Here is a 17087-nt window from a genome sequence, read left to right on the forward strand (position 1 = left end):
AGGATGCATGGCCTGTGTGACGTATGGATGTCACCTATGTTTATTTTAGATTCATTGCTAAGTCTGGCAAAACTGTACAGTATCAGTTCTGCCAGATTTACATTACTGTAATCCTCAGGCTGCTGCTTTGACATTCTGTCACAGTTTCCTGAATGCGACAGGCTTGTGCCAAAGGAATACTAAGTTATGACATTGCCTGAGGCAGTGTGAATAAATATGTTCTTCTTCTTTGGAAACAGTGAACTTAGCGGGACAATTTTACCAAGAATAACTCTTTACAAAGGAGAACATGTTACTCTGGAGGAAGACCCAATGAAGGGACATTTCACACGTGCACCTAAGATGCATCTGAGGCCGGATTCATAGGAGTTTAAGCGTATTTGCGCACGTTTTTGCGTGTGCATTGGTTCCTTTTTATTGTACTTTTTGTGTGCAAAAAAACACGCATTGATGCTCTCGGCTATTAAAATGGCCAATAGTTTTATGAGTTCACAAAGTAAAATAGAGCCTGCTGCTTATGTTTTGGCGCAACTGAATTGCAAATACTCGCATGTGAACAAATCCATTGAAATCAATGGATTAAATTGTGTTCATATTGCGCGCACAAACTTTTCATGTACAAATACGTTTGTGTGAATCTGGCCTGAAGACGCAGCTTAGGGACCTTCCACACGGGATAGAATTAGTCCGCGCTGACATTCCTACATCACAATGTTATCCCTATGGGGCTTGAATTCCACACCTGTTAAAATATGCGTGTCTTTATTTCAAAACCGCAAAATTACATTTCACGGCGGAAACGCTTTCTTCTGCGGAATTGAAGACGTCTTGCAAAACCGTGGTTGCAGATTTCTAACCTTCAGGATATGTAATTCCACAATTAAAGGAATAAAACGCAAGAAATTCCACAAGATGTTCCACAGTTAAAAATGCAACAAAATCCCCACTAATTGACAAAATCTGCACCAGCACTGCGTCCGGCGGATAATTCCGTCCCGTGTGAAAGGTCACTCTTTTTGTTGCTACAGAGCTCTGCTCCGTAGCCCACAATGTATACATGCAGATTTTGGTGCAGAATTTTCTGTACATATGAAATGTCCCTAAGGCTGCGTTCTCATAGGGCGGAATACCGCCGGAAATCTCGCGGCTTTGCCGCAGTAAAAAAATGCAAGAGTTCTGCCGGGAAAGTGCAGCCTCAAAACCTGCGGCAATTAGCATGATTTTCCATTGCGGCTGGCGCTGTCATAGAGCACAGTGCGGCCGCAATGGAAAAAAAAATCTTGTCCACATGGCCGGCCAACCCAGGGATTAGCGGCCGCAGGCGGATTTGCCACAGCGAAATTCCGCACTGAATTTTTGCCGCAAATCCTAATAAGGTTTCATTGAGAAGCCTTCTTTCCTTTCCTATATGTTAAGCTACATGCAGACGAGTGCGAATCTCGCAAGTTTTGTGTGTTATGAGATGCACAAAACCCGCGTGAATATGAACTCAATTCTTTTGAATACAGTCAGTCTCAGGAGCGATTTTTTTATTTTTTTTTAAACACAAGCGCCAGAGGAACACTATTTCACAAAAGTGAGGCAAAGCACTTTTGCATAAAAAACAGCAGACATCTAGGTCTGCCAGACCCTATGCACATTGGATCATCAGCAAATCATATAGAAATTGGCAGCATGTACTTCTCTCGTTTCTATGGGCAGCTAAGACTGAGTCAGCACTGCAGCTGTAGAACATTCAGCATAAGGAGGTATCCTGCTCTGTGCAAAGAAATACAAACATATCAGTGGAAAGGTACACAAAGAATGGGGTGTGTTACATCTCTGTTAAACTGCCCAGGTCATAGATTGTCATACTAGCTGCGACAGCAAGTGAAAGCCACAAGCGCATGGATGCAGATTACTGCAGACAATAAGCAATGTATCCTGCAGGTTTGAAAAAAACTGCTCTAAAAAATTAGTTTTAGAACTGAACCGCCACCAGAACAAGATCACACAACATTACACTACACCGCATTGTTCACTACACTGTAACATCTGTGGCAATTTAAGGCTGGGTTCACACGGGGTAGAAATCTCGCAAGATTTCCGCAGCTGAAGTCCTTTGGGTTTTAGCGTGGACTTTGAAAGTGTCTTATTCCACTGCGGCCATCTCTCCCCATAGAGAGCAGAGAGCCCGCAGTGGAAGCGGCGAAGTAATTGACATGCTGCGGCTTTGGATTCCGCACGGCATGTCAGTTTCAGCACAGTTTGGCCGGGGCGGATTGTCCGCAGCGTGTGGATGGGATTTTTGCAAATCTTGTCCACTCTGCTGCTTAGTCTCGGTTTAAGATTGCAGGCAGAATTTCTGTGCAGAAAGTCCGCTCAGAAATTCTGTGGCAATTCTGCCACATGTGAACCGAGCCTAAGGCCTCATGTCCACTTGTAAATTATTATTTAAAATCTGCAGCGTTTTTCCTGCACGCGGATCCGCGCCCCATAGGGATGCATTAGACACCGGCAGGTAGTTAAATACCTGCGGATGTCATTTTTCCCTGCTGCGCGGATCGCACGTGTGGGAAAGCACCCGCAACATGCTCCATTTTCTGCGAGTTTCCCACACGGGCGGTTCCAACGGCTTCTATTGAAGCCTATGGAAGCCGTCCGGTCCTGTGGCACACCCGCAGCTGTCACTGCGTCTGTGCCGCGGGACTGCGGGAAAGCAGGGATTTTAAAAAAAGCATGGCACACTCCTGGTATGCCGAGCACATCTGCCGGGCAGAAAGAAAGAAGATCCGGCCGTGACGGACGGGAACCCGTAGCGTCCGGACAGGTAAATATAATCAATTTTATGGCCTCATGTCTGCGGAAAAGGAGGGACCGGCTGTGGGATTCTGCATGAAGAATCTGAGCGGGCCTGAATTTCCCCGTGGACATGAGGCCTTAGACTCGACATTAAAAACTAGACATAACCAATCCAATTGTCTCATAAGGTCACATGGTGTTGAGCACCAATGAAACCAGTCTTCGAATATATATTATTAAACCAATATTTAGTCAAAATTCAAATAATTAATACAAGGACATTAAATCTTTTTGTAATTGAGGCCATCAGGATGCCTGGATTTTAGTTGTAATATCCAACATGCTTCCCACCGGAGCAAAAGATTATGCAAATTACTTCCCCGGCTGGGGTTTTTAACCACTTCTATGTCAGCAAAACAGAACAAGAAGATATTACCTCCATTCATATTGGTGAAATGATGGGCAGTCCCCCGAAACATTCATACCCGATGTCAGATACGTGTTCCGCAATCCTACGCTCAAGTTTGCCACTAGTGCATATCACATAGTGCAAAGAACATTAGAACATATACTACATTCTCAAAGGCATACTTTCATGGAAATAAGCACGGATCCGCATGCAGGAAAAAATCCGGACCATGCTCCATTTGGTGCGGGAGACCTAAAATCAGAATATACTCACCTGCTGCGGGCCGTGCCTGTCTTCCCTTCTTCCCGGCCAGATCTTCTTGCTTTGGCCCGGCGGATGTGCCCGGCGCATGCGCACGGCACGCAGCCGATTTCCCTCTGTGCAATTATCCCCTGGATCTACTGGTTCCCAGGCCCTCTATTCAGTCTTTGAAGATGGTGGCATTGTTTCTATCACTACACAGTGTATACTATGTATGCTGTGCATCTGTAGTGTGAGACACTGTGTGGCAATCAAATTGGCCATCATTAGTCATGTGTCTTAAGCTCCTTTTAGACGAGCCAATTCTCCTTTGAATGAGTGAGTGACGTCACGGCTAACTTGAAGCCTGTTTAGACAGGCAGATATATCGTTGGCTCGTTCAAACGAGAATCGTTCAGAATTGTTCAATCCTGTATAAGCGAATGACAGGGACTGAATGATTGTTGTTTAAACCGAACGATAAGCGAATGTTTCAACAATGGTTTTATGTCTGCATTAAATGAACGGCCAAAGTGAATGATTTTCGTTCGTCATTCACTCACATTCAGACCAAACGATATCATTCACTTTTGCTTGTTTCAACAATTTTTTAAAGGATAATCATTTCTTCTAAAAGCGCCCTCAGATTACCAATGCTCCACCAGTGCAGTGTCAGAAAACTGGCCATGTTAGAAGGCCAAGGCAGTGACCTGGGGACCAGTGACTCCTTAAGACAACACTACAAATGGAGAGCAGCAAGCAATATGACTCTCCACTCGAATACTGTGACAAACTTTGTGCCGGGACCAGAAGTTTACTTTAATAAACATACTATATTGCTCGAGGCCTTTGCCTCTGTGGAATGGTCATATCTACAGGCAGTCCTAAATAGGTTCAAATTTGGTGACAACTTTCAAAAGTAGGTCTCAATTTTAAACAACTCCCCTAATGCACGAATCTTGGTTAATGAGTCACTATCCCCATCCTTCTCACTTCGCCATGGGATGAGGATAGAAAATCTCCATTACTGCTTACACTGGCAATCGAACATCTGGTCCTTAAAATCTGTTTAGATCCACTTTATAAAGGCATGCTGATAGGGAAACAAGAAAACCACATTATTTGTATGCAGATGAACTTGTACCCTTTTTTAAAAACTAGTTTTATTGAGAATAACAGAACATATCAAATTACTCAGTGACAAACCAGAGTGTAACATGGTTCTACAAATCAGTTGCAATTACTTAAAACAATATACATTGTATAACATATCGTATTTGAAAAGGTAGTTTGTAAAGTTCAGGATATTATCATCATACCCTTGAAGGGATAAATGGCACCTGGATGGGTCTAAAATAGAGATGAGTGAGCATACTCGCTAAAGGCAATTGCTCGATCGAACATTGCCCTTAGCGAGTACCTGCCAGCTCGGGAGCAAAGATTCGGCTGCCAGCGGCGGGCGGGGAGCGGCGGGGGAAAGCGGGGAGGAACAGGGGCGAGATCTCCCTCTCTCCCCCCCGCTACCACCTGCTCATGGCCGTAACTCACCTGTCACCCGCGCCTGCAGCCGAACCTTTTCTTCAGAGTGAGGAGATACTCGCTAAGGACAATGCTCGATCGAGCAATTGTCCTAAGCGAGTATGCTCGCTCATCTCTAGTCTAAAACTCATTTGGTCTACCAATTGCCGAAATGCGTTTTGCATGTGGGTTGTGGTTGATGAACCACACCAAATTCCCCAGATTCTATAGAATTTATTTGGGCACTTTCTATTTTTGTATACCTTTTTTTTCATATGGGAGAATAGAATTGACTAGATTACACCCTTGGGGGAGCGTTGGGGTCTCCTATCCATCCAGCGCAATGCTACAGCCTTATGAGCCAGAAACAGCACCTCACCAAGAAAAGTGCGGATATGGAATTGCCATTGCTCTTCATCCAGTATACCTAGTAGACATTCAGTGGGGTTGGTGGAAGCGGCACCCCCAATAGTTGTCCCAGGAAGTCTGTAACCTCTGTCCAGAAGGAATATATCATCAGAAAACTCAACATCAGATGGTTAAAATTAGCGTTGTGCGTCTGACAGCGATGACATTGTGTGTTCATCTTAACCCCTTAATGACGCGGCCTATTTTGGGCTTTAGGACGCAATGATTTTTGGCAGATTTTCTTCTCCATTTATCAAAAGTCATAACTTTTTTATTTTTCCATCGACACGGCCGTATAAGGGCTTGTTTTTTGTGTGGCGAACTGTCGTTTTTATCGCTGCCACTTTTGGGTACATTGACTATATTGTAAAACTTTTATTTTTTTTTTATGATAGCAGGGAGAGAAAACGCATCAATTCTGCCATAGATTTTATTTTTTTATTTTTACAGCGTTAAACATGCAGCATAAATGACACAATCCATTTTTTCTGCGGGTCGGTACGATTACAACGATACCAAAATTCTTTCATTTTTTTTTGTTTTTTTTACTTGTCTGCAATAAAACCCCTTTTTTTTTTCTAAATCGCTGCATTCAAAGTCCTGTAACTTTTTAATTTTTTTATGTACGGAGCTCTATGGGGGCTTATTATTTGCGAGACAAGCTGTAGTTTTTATTGGTACCATTTTGGGGTACATACGGCTTTTTTGATCACTTTAATTGTGTTTTTAGGGAGGCAAAATGCTAAAAATTTGCATTTTGCCTGTTTTTTAGCGCTTTTTTTACGCTTTTTTCCGTGCACACTCAAATGCATGTGCACCTTATTGTATGTGTCGTTCCGGACGCGACAATACCAAATATGTGGGATTTTAATTTATTTTAACCTTTTTTTTATGCTAATATGAGAAAAAAGCATTAAAAAGGGGGTTTTTTTAACTTTTTTTTTTACATTTTTTTAAAATTCATTTTATAAATCTTTTTTTTACACTACTTATGACCCCTGGGGGACTTTGACCACAGTACTGCCCATCACTGTGATAAGGCATGGCAGGGCTACTGCTTTGCCATGCCTTATCGCTTATTCAGCGATAATAGGCATTGGCAATACAGGACGCGAGTGTCTGGCATCCTGTTGCCATTGCGACATGCGGGGTTCTCGCGTTAACATCACGGGAGCCGGCTGCAGACACAGAGGGAGTGCGCGCCCTCTGTGAACTCTTTTCCTGCAGCGATCTACTTAGATCGCGGCAGGGAAGGGGTTAACAGCGGGGGGCGCATCTCCGATGCCCCCCCCCCCCCCCCCCCCCCGCTGTTGCAGCGAGACGCCAGCTGTGACTGACACCTGGCTCCCGCTGCGGGATAGCGCGAGATCATATGTGATCTCGCGCTATCCCCAGGGCGTAAGTTTACGCCCTGTTGCGGGAAGTACCAGTAGTTGTCCCAGGAAGTCTGCAACCTCTGTCCAGAAGGAATATATTATCAGACAACTCCACATCAGGTGGTGAAGTTAGCGTTGGGTGTCTGACAGCAATGACATTGTGTGTTGGGGGTTCTATTCATCTTAAAGAGTCTGCTCAGTGCAAGTAACATTGATGTATAATGTGCAACTGAATCATCTTGTTGTCAGCTGTTGGCGAGACTGAAGTGTAAATTGTTCTATTTCTAAACCACCCAGATATCTCCCTCCCAAATCTAATGAATGTATTTTAAGAATTTTCGGGGCTGCTCATAAATTGGCAAAAATTTAATTTTTTGCCCTTATCCCTAGTGGTGGCACAATAAGGCCTCACACCCACTGGCGATACAACTTCCCAGTGATGCGAGAGTGAGTGAAAACGCATGATAATGAAACCAATGATTTTCAATGGTTTCATTCTCATTAGTGATGTTTTCACTGTAATCTCACATCGCAAAGAAAAATATGTGATATTGCCTATTGCCTTCAACGGGGCCGGCGGCAGCAGCAGCAGCGCCAGCCCCACCGAAAACATAGGGCATTAAATACAATGGAATAGCATTACGCTCCCCTGACACAGCTGTGACAGTTATGGCAGGGGATTCCTTCATCCCTGCAGGGACGGTGGGGTTGAAAGAATGCCCTGTCACAGCTGTCACAGCTATGGCAGAGGTCCACAATGCTATTCCATTGTATTTAGTGGGACCGACGCTGCTGCAGCCCCATTGAAGGCAATGGAATAAAGGCCACCACCGCGGTGATGATTTTCGGGGAAGGGCTTAAATTATAAGCCCTTTCCTGAAAATCATGCCTAGCTGTAAAAAATAAATTAATTAAAGGGGTTGTCCCGCGGCAGCAAGTGGGGTTAAGCACTTCTGTATGGCCATATTAATGCACTTTGTAATATACATCGTGCATTAAATATGAGCTATACAGAAGTTATACACTTACCCCCTCCGGTGCTGGCATCCCCGTCTCCATGGCGCCGACTAAAGCTGCCTTCTCCCTCGATTAGACATGCTTGCGCCGTCTGGTCTTCTGTTCTGTTGAATGGGGCCGCTCCGGCGTGCTCGCGCCGCACAGGTCTTCTGCGCATGCGCAGACCAGCTCTCCTTCCGCATAGAGGCGCGCTCACACTGACACCGTGGACGCTCGGGGCTGAGAGTGACAGCGGGCCCGACAGTGACAGCGCCAAGGCCGCACACATGGTGGGGCCGACACTGACAGCAGGGAGCATGCCAGGGAGGCCGCACACACGCCGCCTCTAAGAGAGTGACTGCGGGGACAAATACAAGGAGGCCGCACACACGCCGGTGCTTACAGTGTCACTGGGGGACATTGCAGGGAGGCGGCCGTTGACAGTCAGAGGTCCCCAAGTGAGTGCCAGACAGCCAATCAGAAGCTAGGGGCTTGACGGGGCGTAAACCCTAGCCCCTAGCTTCCAGTGGCGTCAAGATACAACAGTTCTATCTATCTATTAGAGATGAGCGAACGTACTCGTTTCGAGTAATTACTCGATCGAGCACCGCGATTTTCGAGTACTTCCGTACTCGGGCGAAAAGATTCGGGGGGCGCCGGGGGGCGGGGGAGGCGTGGCGGAGCAGAGGGTAGCAGCGGGGAACAGGGGGGAGCCCTCTCTCTCTCCCTCTCCCCCCCCCCCCCCCACTCCCCGCTGCAACCCCCCACTCACCCACGGCGCCCCCCGAATCTTTTCGCCCGAGTATGGAAGTACTCGAAAATTGCGGCGCTCGGGCGAAAAAGGGGCATGGCCGAGTATGCTCGCTCATCTCTACTATCTATCTATCTCCTATCTATCTATCTATCTCTCTATCTCCTATCTATCTAATATCTATCTATCTCTCTCATATCTATCTATCTATCTATCTATCTAACTATCTATCTATGTTTATGGTTTCCACTGCTGTTTTTGTACCAAAAGGAAACAGTACGCAGCATTTAGAGTAAATATCAGGTGATAATGGAATGTATAAATTAACTGATGAAAAACCAGCATTATTTTTGTAATGATTTTGTTAGGAATGGCTGTCATATGTGTGTGTTGAGGGAAGTTTAGAATGGCTTGCCAGAGCAATTTTCACATAGAAACATGCAGTAAAAATGATTGGGATGGCATGGTTACATCGCCACCTACTGGACAATTGTGGTAAACTGTCATGCAAATAGGAGATTGTACAATGTCTCTAGGTGGCCACCTTCTAGAAGGTAGCATTCCTGCAAGTCAATGCTTTTGCTTCTAACAGGCCTTGTAACATGACTGGAAATATAAGTCAATATCAGAGTCCTCCCCAGAAGGTAAAGATAACCATGTATAGACTGCTATTTTGGGTCTCTTGCCCCTCATCAGTGTATAGTAGCCTTGGAACATGACTCTTCTGTCCAACATATACTTCTGCTTTTTGGATCGGTGTATAGTAGAGGAGGCTATCATAAAACAGAGATTATCTGATCGGGGATACCCAAAATAGTCCTCAGAACAAGAATCAAAGATAATAGCTGGTAAAAACAGGGAGACATTGTTGAAACATAAGTGTAACTCTCCATACTATAAGAGTTGGAATATTGTCTTTTCTACTAGATGGAGCAGAAACTAAAATGATATTGTTACGTGAAAGATAATTAAAAATAAAAAAACATTCAATAATAATGGATGTAAACTAGAGATGAGCGAGCATACTCCCTAAGGACAATTACTCGATCGCACATTGTCCTTAGCGAGTATCTCCCCGCTCGGAAGAAAAGGTTCGGCTGCCGGCGCAGGTGACAGGTGAGTTGCGGCCGTGAGCTTTTTCCGAGTAACCGACTACTCGGGCGAAAAGATTCGGGGGGCGCCGGGGGTGAGCGGGGGGTTGCAAAGGGGAGTGGGGGTGGGAATATTGCAAACATGATCTCCTTAGGCTTTCAACTGATGCCCCATCCATCCTATTCGCCCAAACTGGCTCCATCTGACTACCATTTGTTCCCCAATCTCAAAAAACACCTAAAAGGACACCAGTTTGGGAGTCTTTTGGAGGCAACTAATGCTGCAAATGAGTTGTTTGACCAGCAGTCAGAAGAATTCTATTTACAGGGACCTAAAAAGCTGCCGGAGAGATGATGCAAGTGCATTGACATCCTGGGGGAATATGTAGATTAGTGGGGCATTTTCGGCGCCCTAGCTCAATTTTTTCTGGGTAGGGTTCAATAAATATCAGCATTCCCTAGTGGTGGGTAAATATTAGAATACGTAAATACTATAATATTATTGTGGCAGCCACAAAAATAAAGTTTCTGGAGAAAAACAACTATTTTTAACCCCTTCCCGCCACAGGACGTAAATGTACATCCTACAAGAGAGGTACTGAACGCAACAGGACGTACATTTACGCCCTGTGGATAGTGTGAGATCAGAAGAGATACTGCGCTATCCGGCAGCGGAAGCCAGCTGCCGCTGATAGCGGGCTACCTGCTGCAAAAGTGGGGGTGCATCAGGAACCCCACTGTTAACTCCTTCCCTGCCGTGATCTATGTAGATCGCAGCATGTTAAGGGTTCACAGAGGGAGCACGCTCCTTCTGTGACGTCATCGGGCTCTCGCGATGTACTTGCAGAGAGCCCGACGTGTTGCCATGGCAACAGGACGCCAGCTACAGACGTCCTGCATTGCCAGTGCCTATGATCGCTAATACAAGCGATCAGAAGTCTTGCAATGCTTTATCATAGCGAGCATAGGCGCTATGGTGCAAGGCCCCGCAGGGACACAAATAGTGTAAAAAGAAGATAAAAATAATGTAATAAAAAGAAAAATGTAAAAAGTTTTTTAAAAAACTATTTTTTTGTGCTTTTTCACCAAGTTAGCATACTTTTTTTTCAAATTAAAATCCCACATACTTGGTATCGCCATATCCATGACAATGCGTAAAATAAATTGAACATGCTTTTTATCCTGCACAGCAAAAAGCATTTAAAAAAACACCTAAAAGTGAGGCAAAATGCTTATTTTTTTTTTCACAAAAAAATGCAATAAAAGTGATCAAAAAAGCGCATGTACCTAAAAATGGTACCAATACAAACTACAGCTTGTCTCGCAAAAAAAAACAAGCCCTCACAGCGCTTCGTCCATGGAAATGCAGCGATATAGAAAAAATATAAGAATTTTGGTATCGTTCTATTCATACCGAACCACAGAAGAAAATGTACTGAGTGATTTATGCTGCATGATCAACGCTGCAATAAAAAAAAAAACATTTTACGTTTGTGTTGAAGGAAAACCAGCTCTCCCGTGCGAGCACGCCGGAGCCGCTCCATTGAACAAAGCAGAAGACCGCACAGCGCAAGCGCGTCTAATCGAGGGAGAAGACAGCGTTAGTCGGCGCCATGGAGACGGGGACGCCAGCACCGGAGCAGGTAAGTGAATAACTTCTGTATGGCTCATATTTAATGCACGATGTATATTACAAAGTGCATTAATATGGCCATACAGAAGTGCTTAACCCCACTTGCTGCGCCGGGACAACCCCTTTAAGGCCAAAATAGGCCATGTCCTTAAGGGGTAAAAGTAAGTACCGCACAATTAAACAGGAAACAACACTTTCAAAGCAGGAACAGAAAATGTTTCAAATTTTATTACATAGTGTTATCAATGCATAAAGCATCCATACCTATACAAGCTAAAAAAAACATTCCCATCTGAAAAAATATAATTCCCCCACACTAAGGGCTATTTCAGACGACTGTATATCGGCTCGGTTTTCACGCAGAGATGATATACAGTGTCCTTGTCTGCAGGGGGAGGAAGATGGAAGAGCTAGGAGCAGGAAAGGAGCTTCCGCCCCCTCTCCACTATTTGCAATAGGAGGGGGCAAGGCGGGGGCGGAGCTAAGTAGCGGCGCTTAGCTCCCTCCCCATCCCGCCCCTCCCATTGCAAATAGTGGAGAGGGTCGGGAGCTCAGTTCCTGCTCCTGGCTCTTCCATCCTCCTCCCCCTGCAGACAAGGACACAGTATATCGGCTCGGCGTGAAAACCGAGCCGATATACAGTCGTCTAAATAAGGCCTAAGACATATATAAAACCGCATGCGGATTTTTGCTGCGGGATCCACGGCAGGCGTCCAGACCGCGAAGCCGCAGCAAATACCGGCCATAGCATGCTACTGGAAATTGATTATTCCTGCACACAGGCGGAAATCAATTGCGCTTGTGGAGGAACGATCACAGCATGCTCTATTTTAGTGTAGTAGTAGTAGCAGCAGCCCCATTGACAACATAGGCAGTACATCGCAGACATCTGCCATAGCTGTGACAGCTATGGCAGAGGATTCCTTCATCCCCGCGGGTTCGTGATGCTATCCCATTGCTTTCAATGTGATCTGAATGTGATCAATGATCTGCATGTGGCTACATATGTGCTATAATGGGATCTGCCAGGTTCTAGGAGGGTGTCTTTTTTGTTGTTCACATCTGCGCTAGAGACTGTATTTGGAGCCTCCGGCGCGGATCCAGCGTGAAATGCAGGACTTTTCATCTGGTAGAAATGCCGGACAGGTGCAGAAACCAAACGGATTGCATTGTAGTCAACAGGGTCTGTTCAGCACCATTCGATCCCATTATAAATCAGATCCATTCAGCCAGCGGATTCCATATTCTTCTCCCCATAAGGTGCATCTGATTCTCTGACTGCAAAAATGGGACCGAAATAAAATGGAAATAAAGCACATTACTTACAATGGTTATATTCAGAAGTGCGAGATATATATATATATATATATATATATATATATATATATATATATATAATTTATTTTTTTCTTTATTTTTTTTTATTGGACTGTTGAGCAAAAAAAAAAAAAAAGCAACATGTTCTATTTTGTTGAGATGTTCAGGTGAAAAATCACCCATTCAAGTTTATGGGCGTGTTTTAAAATAATGAATTGCACTCAATTGATGTGACTGTGATTGGTTCTCCTCGCACGTAACTGGGGAAAAAAATGTTTAATCGACAGGCAGATGCGCTCTCAAAGGGGATCTGACATCAGGTTTTCCTAAGCAATCCTCTTTTGATGTTTTACCGCGATGCATTAAAATTAGGCAAAAAGAATTATACGCCTGTCCATCAAAGCGGAGGCGTGCCAGATGTATCTGTGGGGAGAAAATATGACTTTACCTAATTTCAATAGTGTGGGAAAACCTCAAAAGGGGGTTGTAAAGGTACTGGGGTACATATAATAGTATATAGTGATATGGAGATCTCATTATCAGCACAGGACAAACCTGATGACAGGTTCCTTTAAAGGTTTTTTTTTATGGAGGATACTATTGATGACCCATCCTCAGGATAAATCATCAATAGTCAATCAGCCGGGGTCTGACTGTGCGCCCGTTGACATTGAGCCCTATGTAATTGTGGCAGAGTGGAAGCAGCAGAAGTCACTGCGCCGACCTCTTTGTAGTGGCCGGCACTTGTAACTGCAGGCATGGTTCTCATTGAAATCAACGCGAGCTTCCCAAAAACAGACGCTAATGAGAAGTGGACAAATGTGTTATTTTTGTGCGTATGAATGAAATTCAAAATACATTTATGTGAAGGAACCCATTATTCACTATTCTGTTCACTGCATATTATACATTCGTGTGAGGCGGCTGAACGAGGAAAAACCGCACAATGTGCTGCTCAAGCGGGCGCATATATTTAGATTACACCCCAGTTCGGCATAGAAAACCGTAAACAATCAACACAGTCGTAAAGCGTATCACTATTCACGACAGAAAACCGGGGGGGGGGCGGAGCCGCAACACAGCGTCACGTGACTGCCAGCCTTTAGCCCCGCCCCGGGTTGTGTTACGCTTTGTTACTATGGTGACGAACGCTTGGTAACGGCGGAGGCGGTGCATGCGCAGAACGGTGCTCGCTATGGCTTGTGGGTAAGAAAAGCTTGGCCGGTGCTGAGTACTCGGTCCCCGAGCCTTGGAGACCAGTATAAACGAAGAGCGGGGCTCGGCAGGGGGAGGAGCCGGTGTACAGCGCCGCCCGGCCGCTAATCCTCTTCTTCGCGGCCCTGACGTCCTAGCCGTCCGGCATGGATCCTGCGGTTGTCCGGCGCACACAGGACTCCCTGGGGAAGGTGGTCAGGAAGCCGCCGCTGACCGATAAACTGCTGGGGAAGCCTCCGTTCCGGTACCTGCACGACATCCTGACCGAGGTGAGAGGCCTGGAGGGACAGGAGAACTACAAGTCCCAGAATCCTCCTTACCAGCCGGGAGGTGTTATATGGCAGTGTTGGGAGGTGGTAGATGTGGAGGTGTCCCTCCCAGCACTTCCACAAGTCGGCGCTCTTCTCGCCCCTTTAACTGTTTCTTGGACTACTAATATGGCCGCCCGTCCCACCATCATTGGGGCTGCTACCCTGCTTTGCTGCGCTACTACAGCCTGAGCGCGGCGGTACAGCGGCCAGCGACTGTCGGAACGTTCGCTCAGAATAATCACTAAGCCTGTTGTTCGTGTGCGCTTACACCGAGCGATTGTCTTCAGTTCTGCGATTGCTAAAGAAGTGTTGGACATGTTCGCGTACTAGTTAGGGGGGTCAGACTCGTCTTCACCGGGGGCCGATTGTAAGGGTGGTCCCGCAGCTGTGTGCGGGGGTCCGCTCTACTGTTCAGGGAGCAGGAAAGGGGAATCCCCGCGTGTGAGTGGCTCCGTCTGAGGACAGAACCCAACAGCGCCGTACGGACCCCGTTGGCTATAGTGGTGCCCGCTCAGCTGCCCGGCTTTTAGGGGGGAGACAAAGCGCTGCATGTATCCGGTGTTTTTTGCTGGATCTGCGCTGGACCTGCCCGGACGCAAGTTCCAACGCAGGTGTGAAAGCGTCAGAGGCCCGCCACAAATTCCGGCTGGCGACCCTGTGTTTGGCAATTAATTGTATTGCGCAGGACCGTGGTATTTCCCACGCGGTCGGTTAGCGATGACGCAGGTACCTGCAGCCTATACAGAGTGTTAATTGCTTATGGACTGCGGCTTGGACGCCTCCATTGATATCAATGGAGGCCGTCCGCGTGGCATGGTAAAATAGAGCATGCTGCCATTTTTCTTCCGCTCGCAGAGTACGCAATTTATATCTGCGAGTGTGAACAAAAAAGCGAAAATGCATACCTTTCAATGCCTGCATTTACTGCGTATGGCGATAGCGGAAGCCACAATAGAAATCTGCCCTTGTTGCCCCAGTAGTGATAGCGCCCCCTATAGTGGCTCCAGTAGTATTAACCATCCCAGCTGGCCTCTGGACGGGCCGTATCCCTACAGACATTCCACTCGCCCAGCATGCAGTCACGGTCGGCCACTGACCCCTTCCCTCGGCGTCAACCATTAACTATTTTTAGATTAGCTGAAATTAAGTGACTAATGGCGTCACGGTTCGGGAAACGTCCTGCAACAATCTACAAGTGTACCGCGTTGAAAACCGAGGCGGCGACGCCACGAAGCTCTCTGTACATCTGTAACTATGAAATGGGCAAAGGGGTTTTCGGGGTAAAAACTATTGATGTCGTCATCGGGCACAGTAGCAGAAGTGTCGTTGGGGACCGGGCTCCCATTGATTTCAGTGGGAGTGATGTCCGGCCCCGCTGCACTGACCGCAGGCCAGACAATCGACTGATCGCCGGGGATCCCCAACAGTTAACTAATGACAACCTATAGGTCATCAATAACTTTTCCCCAGAAAACCCCCTTACTTTTTGCATCTTGACTGACTCCGGTAAGTGCAGGAACGTCAAGGACTTACACGCCAACCCGCCATAACATTTAAACCACTGATGAGAGACGTGAAGACCGTGGCTTCCCCCATTACATTGGCACTTGTCTAGTGGTGGGTATATTGGTCAGCAACTGATCAGTCAGTTCTTGAAGCCGTTGCGTTGGAAGCAGGGAAAACGAGCAAGTGTAAGGATCTGAGCAACTTCACTAAGGGCCAGTTTACAGTGGTTGGTAGCCACCAGAAATGGTCCGAGGAAGGACAAGCGGTAAGTGCTCGGCCCTCATCGCTGTACGTGAGCAGTGAAGGGTGGCCCATCTGCTCCAGTCTTACTGAAGATCTACTTTAGCTGAAAATGTCCCTGTTGGCTATGATAGAAAGGTGTCCGAAAACAAAGTACATCGGTCGGCTGTGTGTGGGGCTGCGTGGCCACAAAGTGGGCGGCGTGCCCATGCTGAGCCCTCTCCATTGGGCACATGAGCTGGGTCAGTGGTGGAAGGTGACTGGCTTTACATCATCTGGATGGCCAGGTACATGGGGAAGAGATGGCACAAGGACGCGCTAGGAGAAGACAAACCAGCAGAGGTAGTTCTGGGAAGTCTTGGGACCTGGCCTTCATGTGGATGTTGCTTTGACACATACCGTAGTACCCACCTAACTATCATTGTAGACCAAGTACACCTCTCCATGGCAGCAGTATTCCCTAATGTAGGTGGCCTCTTTCAGCAGGATTATACACCCTGCAAGAATTGATCAGGAATGGTATGAGGAACATGACAAAGAGTTCAAGGTGATGACTTGACCTTCAAATTCCCCACATCTCAATCCAGTCGAGCCTCTTTGGGATTTGCTGGAAGAGCAAGTCCAATCCATGGCGGCCGCACCTCACAGCTGAAGGGTCTGCTGCTAATGTTTTGACTTCCAGTGACATGGGAACATTATATTTCGCCTGCTGTGAGTGACGATGTGAGGCTCGTTCTTACAGGGGGGAATGTATTGGACCTGTTACAAAAAACATCTCAATTACAGCTGGAGCTCCTAATGACCATGGCGTTAGTATTTCCCATTCCTGCACAGATACTTCTGGGGGGGAACTCCCTACCACAAGCCATCTACCTGTTTATGAGCCTGACATTGATATTGGTGGAATTTGTACTGTACTGTGCAGGTCTAAAGGGTTTTGATTCTTACTCATGTTGGTACTGTATTGCACACTTTGTCGTGCTTGATGGGGGGGGGGGGGGGGGTGCTGTATGTCAAAATGAGACCACTTGGCAGAACTGAATGGACCCAATTATAAGTCACTATATGGAATTATAACGCAGCCTAAAGGCCCTTTTACATGTAACAATCGTCACTTAAAATTCGCATAAAGGAATGAAAGTGCGTGATCATTTTTACGTCTGAAGCCAAGCCATCATGACGTTTTTGTTTGTCGCTCAGTTTCTGCCTGCATAAGAATCATCGCCGATTCGCTTCTCGTTATGGCTTAATGCTCCCCGCTCAGTGTATCGCCACAAATGGGCAGCACTGAATGA

At 46.3% G+C, this 17087-nt stretch overlaps 1 protein-coding gene across 2 annotated transcripts in view; it reads left to right on the forward strand.

Annotated features, from left to right (window-relative positions):
- Positions 1–13682: 13682 nt before the first annotated feature.
- Positions 13683–17087, forward strand: part of TRAF3IP1 (TRAF3 interacting protein 1) — a 42130-nt gene continuing 38725 nt past the window's right edge. Inside the window, exon 1 of one of the 2 annotated variants that reach the window (XM_066575712.1) lies at positions 13683–14004. In XM_066575712.1, coding sequence (XP_066431809.1) covers positions 13882–14004 — 123 coding nt within the window. In that variant the 5' untranslated portion in view covers positions 13683–13881. The remainder of the gene's footprint in view (positions 14005–17087) is intronic. The other variant, XM_066575711.1, reaches the window with a different exon arrangement.

The sequence above is a fragment of the Eleutherodactylus coqui genome, chromosome 8 (genome assembly GCF_035609145.1).
Source record: "Eleutherodactylus coqui strain aEleCoq1 chromosome 8, aEleCoq1.hap1, whole genome shotgun sequence".
Taxonomy (NCBI): domain Eukaryota; kingdom Metazoa; phylum Chordata; class Amphibia; order Anura; family Eleutherodactylidae; genus Eleutherodactylus; species Eleutherodactylus coqui.